At 35.6% G+C, this 7291-nt stretch overlaps 1 protein-coding gene across 1 annotated transcript; it reads right to left on the minus strand.

Annotated features, from left to right (window-relative positions):
• Positions 1 to 1856: 1856 nt before the first annotated feature.
• LOC137622172 (uncharacterized) lies at positions 1857 to 6808 on the minus strand. The gene is made up of 2 exons (XM_068352611.1): positions 4708 to 6808; positions 1857 to 4353 (listed from the first exon to the last, which is right to left on the minus strand). Exons 1-2 carry the CDS (start codon positions 6652 to 6654, stop codon positions 2194 to 2196), a joined length of 4107 nt encoding a protein of 1368 aa, XP_068208712.1. The 5' UTR covers positions 6655 to 6808; the 3' UTR covers positions 1857 to 2193.
• Between the last annotated feature and the right edge of the window lie 483 nt (positions 6809 to 7291).

A 7291-nucleotide genomic window follows, 5' to 3' on the forward strand; every position in this document is an offset into this window, starting at 1 on the left:
TATTGATGTCGGCTACCCCCTAAAATTGTGGGAAGTGCCTTTTGTATGTATGTATATATATATATATATATATATATATATATATATATATGTGTGTGTGTATATATATATATATATATATATATATATATATATATATATATATATATATATATATATATATATATATATATATATATATATATACATATATATGCATGTATATATATATATATATATATATATATATATATATATATATATATATATATATATATATATATATATATATATATGTATATATATATATATATTTGTATATGTAAATATATATATATATATATGTATATATAGCCAAGATTCTGTTTATGCACAATAGTGATGAGTTCACCTGGTGAAGTAAACATTGAGATGTGTCCTCGGTGGCAATAACAATCATTTTTCTCTTAGTCTGCCTTATTACGGCCTGAAATGTGACTCGGAGCTCGTTTTTCCTAATGGCACTTGATGACAGCTAAAGAGTAGCAGCAGCATGTTTCCATGTGAAGAGAAACAGAGAATTCCATTTACTAAGTATGATTTTAGAGTCTTCTAATGAGTTAAAAGTTAATAAATGTTATAGTTTTTATAATTTATATACAAGATATATATTTTGATGTTGTTATTCTTCCTAAAAATTTTATTTTTCCATATTTCCTTTCTTCTCTAGGTTATTTTCCCTGTTGGAACCCCTGGGCTTTAAGCATCCTGATTTTCCAAATAGGGTTGTAGCTTTGCAAGTTATAATAAAAATAATAATAATAATAATAATAATAATAATAATAATAATAATAACTAATACTACTTCTACTACTACTACTACTACTACAACTACTACTACTACTACTACTACTAAATAATAATAATAATAATAATAATAATAATAATAATAATAATAATAATAATTCTATTTCCACACACTGTAATTTATGCTCCATTTCATATTCTCTTTAGGTTTCTGCGGACAATTTCATATTTTTCATATTTGAGCTCGCATTTTAACCAATTTACTAGCTTGACTTTCCGGAATATATATATTTTTGCCTCCCTCTCTCTTTCATAATCATTTGCTACAGACAAATTACCACCGGGAGGAGATAACTAGACATGAATTATCTTAGTGTTGTCCTATGAAAATAACGTCAATTTTTATTTCTAATAGCAATCCTTATTTGTTACTATATTTTCTTATCATATGCCCATTTGGTCTTAATATCATTCCTTAGTACATATATTCACGTATCACTTCAGATACGTAGCTAAAAGGGGAACGAATTGTTTTTTGAAAAAAAAAAAATTAATAAATGTTGTCTACTATAATTTCTATTACAATCCTTCTTCGTATACACGAGAAAAACTGAAATTGAAAATAATTTAAGTGTTTGATGCGGGAGAAGTATGAAAGGGAATTTGCTTAAGATTGGAGTTGAAGGGATAAAGAGAAATACTGAAGATGAAGGATCAAATATTAGTGTGATAGTGAAATGGATGAAAGCTGTTGATTTTACACACACACACACACACACACATATATATATATATATATATATATATATATATATATATATATATATATATATATATATATATATATATATATATATATATATACTATTATGTGACGAACCACTGTGCAAACAATTACCCCTTTACAATGGGCGGTAGTTCTCTTCACACAACAAAATAGAAGTCATATGGGTAGACTTCCAAATTCACTTGTTTCTTATTACGAGTGTATAAGATTGTTGATTATGATCAAATGTATCTTCTTAAAGCTGGTTGCAGACAACAGAAGCACCAATAGCAGGATAATTGGAGGACAGGAACAATAAACTATGTTATAAACAAAACTTTAATCTTACGTTAAACAAAACAATGAAAAAGCACTTCAAAACAACAATAATAAGCAATGCAAAGTGAATGGGTGAGTAAGGTAGATGAATCTCGTGGTGAGAACAATGTATTCTAACAAAACAATAAATTTGGGGTTACCTTATAACATGTAAGGTAAGAAAACAGGGATGATTTACAGCAGGAAGGGGAGTGTAAACAAAAGATAATGAGAAGAATGGAATGAAGATGGCGCTGAAATAAGGTGATGTATTTACAAAGAAAATGGAAAAATAAACTTTAGACAAATCAGATATGTTAGCATATGTACAACATATGGGGATATCACAGTCTCCCCTTGTTTTTGTTTTTTTCCATTTCCCGAGGATCAACCGAGGTTATCCTTGATAATGAGTCTGCCACAATGTTTTCTCGTCCTGATATGGCGATTACTTGGATATTATGTGCAGATAGTATGTATGACCATCTTAAAAGTTTAGGGTTGAGAGTAGTGGACCTATGGAGATGCGACAGAGGAGAGTGGTCGCTGTAGACGTAGATCGTGTCTTGTCCATCAACATAAATCTCGTATCTCTGGATGGTAGCTACGATGGCGAATAGTTCTTTCTCCACAGTGGGCCAATTTAGTTGGGAACCCATAAATCGTCCACTGGAATAAGAGACTGGTAACAGATCAGCTAGTGGGGGCAGGTTTCCTGTTATGGTTGTTATTGGAGCAGGATGCTGTAACAAAATGCCCCCATATCCAAGATCACTAGCGTCTGTTTGGAGATAGAATGGTTTGGTGAGGTTAGGTGCCATTAATATAGGAGGAGATGACAAGTAAGTTTTTAGCTGGTTAAATATTTGATCATGTTGCTGGCTCCAAGAAAAATTTACTTTTGAAGAAGTTAAAGCAAATAGTGGTCCTGTGAATGGCGAGAAATTTGGACTGAACTTAGAGTAATATCCTACCATACCTAGAAATCTTTTTAATTCCTGTTTGGTAGTTGGAACAGGATAAGAAGTTATGGCGCTAATATTTGCATCATGGGGTAATACTTTACCACTGCCAACTCGATGACCAAGGTAAGATACCTGACCTTTGCAAAAATTACTTTTTGCTAAGTTGATCGTTAATCCATGTTGTTTCAACCTTGAGAAAACTTCTTTTATCTTTTGAATATGGTTTACCCAGGTGTCAGAGGCAATAATGATGTCATCTAAATATACAAATACTTTTTCCAAGTCCTGTAAAATTAAAGACATTACTCTTTGGAAGGTGGCAGGTGCGTTGGCTAATCCGAATGGCATTACATTATAACTAAATAGTCCAAATGGAGTGATAAATGAAGAAATTTCCTTTGCCGTTTCTGTTAATTTAATTTGGTAATAACCCTTCAACAAATCTATTTGGGTTAAGTAGGTTGAATTACTTACTTGGTCAATGATATCTTGTATTCTTGGTAGAGGATACGAGTCTTTAATTGTTAAATTATTAATTTTCCTGTAATCGGTACAAAGACGAAATTTACCATTTTTCTTTCCTACTAGGAGACATGGGGAAGCCCATGGTGACGCACTGGGTTCTGCCAATCCTTCTCTTACCAAGTAGTTCACTTCTTCTTTCATGATACCCAATTTCTTCTGTGATGTTCGATAGAAAGCTTGTTTAATGGGTGCAGCACCTGGTTGTAGTTTGATGTCATGATCTAGCATGGTGCATCGGCCTGGTTTATCTGAAGTTATACTAGGAAATTCATGGAATAAAGCTACTAAAGATTTAAATTTTGATGCATATAAGGGTTGTAGATAGTCTGATAAGTTTTCCAAGATCTTCGAGTTTTGAAAATCCTGCCAAGATGCAGTTATTGGATCATCTGTAAATTGATCCATAGGACAATCTATGTATGGTATGGCACTAGTAATCATTACCGTTTTACTTTCAGCTGTTGAGGGAGACAAATAGGCCTTTAAGAGGTTTATGTGGACTAATTGAGTAGACTTACGCTTATCTGGAGTGGCGATTATATAGTTGGTTGGCGAGATACGGTGAGTGATGGTATATGGTCCCTGGTATTTCTCTCGTAGGGGAGAGCCTGCAATCGGATGGTATAGCAGCACTGCATCTCCTACTTTGAAACTTCTGGTTTTAGCCTTTTTATCATAGTTAATCTTCATCTTCTCTTGAGCTGTTATCAAGTTAGTTTTGGCAATGGAGTGAAGATCTGAAAGTTTCTTGTTGAGTTCTGAAATATACTGGGAAAGAGGTACCTCATTATCTCCCAACTTCAGGATGCGTTCTTTGACTGAACTGAGGATAGTTCGTGGCCGTCGACCGAAGAGTAGTTCAAAAGGTGACATACCAGTAGACTGATTTCGAACTCCTCGTATGACGTACATGATCAGTTCCAAATCGCAATCCCACTCGTTACCTGAACTATGGATGTATTTCCGGAGAAGATTTTTAATGGTCTGGTGAGTGCGTTCTAATGCTCCATTGGTCTGTGGATGGTAAGCTGAGGATGAGACTTGGGTTATATGGTAATCTTTCATAGCAGTTTTAAAAGCATGACTCATGAAATTGGTTCCTTGATCACATTGTAGTTCAGTTGGAAATCCTACAACAGTAAATATGGACACTAGTGACTTTAGGATGTTCTTGGCTGAAATGTTTCTTAAAGGTACTGCAAATGGATAACGGGTAGTTGGGCATAAGGCCGTAAGCAAGTATTCATGTCCCCTTTTTGTCTTAGGCAAAGGGCCTACACAATCTACTATGATCTTACTGAAAGGTTCTTTAGGCACAAGTATAGGTTTTAATGGTGCAACTGGTACTTTCACATTAGGACTACTTACTTTTTGACATGTTGTACATGTTTTTACGTACTCTTTAATGTCATTCTTCATGTTTGGCCAATAAAAGTCTTGACTGATGCATTCATATGTTTTAGTGATACCAAGATGAGAGTCAGCAGAGTGAGACAATTCTAGGATCAGAGGTCTTATATCCTTAGGAACAACTACCTGGAATAGATCCTTCCAGGTTTCTAGATGACTGTTCTTGCTGGACCTGAATTTTCTCATTAGTACATTATTATTAATATAAAAATAAGAACACTTGTTGGTATCCTTTGGTTTCACTTGGTTGAAACACTGCTGTAGAGTGACATCTTTCCTTTGTTGATAGCTAAAGGAATCAGGCTGGATCTTATATGTACTCATCAACTCGTTGAAATCCATAGGTTCAGAGACTGGCAACGGGTTTGATGATGATTCAGTAGGGGTGTCCTTTTTACTGCTTCGTGTCACTGCTAAGCATTCCTCCTGTACAACATCTGGAGATACTGCTATTAAGTTTGTTAAGACAACAGAGTTAGCTATGTCATTACCCAGGATTACATCTACATTTTTGCATGGTAACAGTTCTGGATTTACAGCTACTTCAGTAGTTCCAGAGAAATAAGGACAATGAAGGTTTACATTAATGAGAGGCAACATAGACTTACTGGTTAGGTCATTAACTGCAACATACCTGTGAGTTTCACCTTTAGGTCGTATTACTTTAGGAGAGACGATCGTTTGAGAGGATCCAGTGTCTCTGAGTATGGTTACAGGTTTACCATTTATTTTGCCTGAGCAAGTGAAGGGTGCAAACGCTTGGGACTCGTGTGATGCACAATGGAAGGTCTTTTTCTTCTCCACCTTAGGTTTTGGTTCCTGTTTGGGCAGATTCATTTGCTTAGGAGAGAATTGAGGGGGATTAGGTTTTCTCTTTAAGTATGAAGCTGCACAATGTGGATCAGGACATTCTGAAATATGATGTCCTTCTTGTTTGCAGTATGTACAAGTTTCCTTAGGTCTAGTTTCTCTATATGGGGTTTTACCTACTTTATGAATAAGAGCATAGTCATCTGCCTTTAAAGCGGCTTTCTTTGGGTCAGATTCATTCTGCTCTCTTAGATACACATTAATGCTACCTGGTATTTTCCTTAAGAACTCCTCCATTACTATTAAATCTTTCAACTGCTCAAAAGTTTTGACATCTACTTTGTCTACCCACTTCTGAAACTGTTTAATCTTTCCATTCATAAATTCTAAAAAGGTCTGCTGAACTTGCTTCTGACTATTACGAAATATTTGCCTATAACCTTCCGCAGTAATAGAATAAGCATCAAGGATTGCCTGTTTAATTATGAAATAATCATGTTCCTCTAACATAGTGGCACATACAGATAATGCTTTACCTTTAAATGAGTTCCGGATGATTAAATACCATTTGTCCTGAGGCCAATTGAGATTCTTGGCTGTGTCTTCAAACACAGAGAAGTAGTTATCAGGTTCCCGTTCTTCAAATGTGGGCAGCAATTTCTGCACCTTGCCCACATCAAAGGGTTCGGGAATTAGCTTACCTTCTTCCTTTTCTTTCAGTCTTATAAATGCCAGATCCCGTTCTGTTACTGTGGCCGCTTCTCTCTCAATCTGCAGCCTAACACGGAGAGCGTTGTTTTTCTGTTCACTTTCTTTTTCTTGTTGCTCCAAAGCAGTTGCAGCAGCTTCCGCAGCAGTTTCCACCTTTATACGTTCTAGGGAAGCAGCGGCAGCAGCCGTGCGCTCAGCAGCAGCGGCTTCCCTCTCTTCTAACTCAGCGGCGGCAGTTGCGGCTCGTTCAGCAGCAGCGGCTCTTTCTCGTTCTGTGGCAGCTTTCTCTCGTTCTACCAGAGTTGCGGCAGTTGCGGCTCTTTCAGCAGCAGCGGCTTTCCTTTCTTCTACCTCAGCGGCGGCAGTTGCGGCTCGCATCTTCATCTTTTCCAACTCCAGCTGCAGACTTAGTTTATTCAAGTCACCATTTGGATTGGTAACGGTTAGAGCTCGAACGTCAGTCAATTCTTCTTCTGGAACAATATCTTCATCTACAAGGAAGTTCAAAATATGACTGAGAATTACACATTTTACGGCAGTTGCGGGAACCTGTAAATCATAATGGCGAGCTAGATTCTTTAGGTCAGTTTTTGTGGCAACTGTGAGAGATTCCACATGATCCCGTGGTGATACAATAAATTGTTGCAAGATGAAAGGCATTTTGAATGTCGCCTGTGGCGCAAGATAAGTACAAATTAGAATAAATATCCAAACTTTACAAGAATAAGTATAAGATCATACGATCGCAAAATAACAATCTTTCGATCACAGAAATACAAAATAGCGATCACAAAATTACAAGATCGAGAGATCACAAAATTACAAAATTATATGATCAGATCACCTTACACAAAAATAGCTTAAATACAAAATTAAGTCTCGCGAAACTTACGATAATACTACAAAACTTTTATTCACAGTTAACGACTGAACAATTTTTTTTATGCTAGAGATCTTGAGCACGCGGCTAACTACTTCATAATTACTCAAACGACACGCTTAACATCACAAACTTTTACAA

The sequence above is a fragment of the Palaemon carinicauda genome, chromosome 29 (assembly GCF_036898095.1).
Source record: "Palaemon carinicauda isolate YSFRI2023 chromosome 29, ASM3689809v2, whole genome shotgun sequence".
Lineage (NCBI taxonomy): Eukaryota > Metazoa > Arthropoda > Malacostraca > Decapoda > Palaemonidae > Palaemon > Palaemon carinicauda.

Coding starts and splice junctions, on each gene's coding strand:
- LOC137622172 (XM_068352611.1), bottom strand. CDS start 6,654: ATGAAGATGCGAGCCGCAACTGCCGCCGCTGAGGTAGAAGAAAGGAAA. Junction 4,354..4,707: donor CATGTACAACATGTCAAAAA/GTAAGTAGTCCT, acceptor TACCATCCACAG/ACCAATGGAGCATTAGAACG.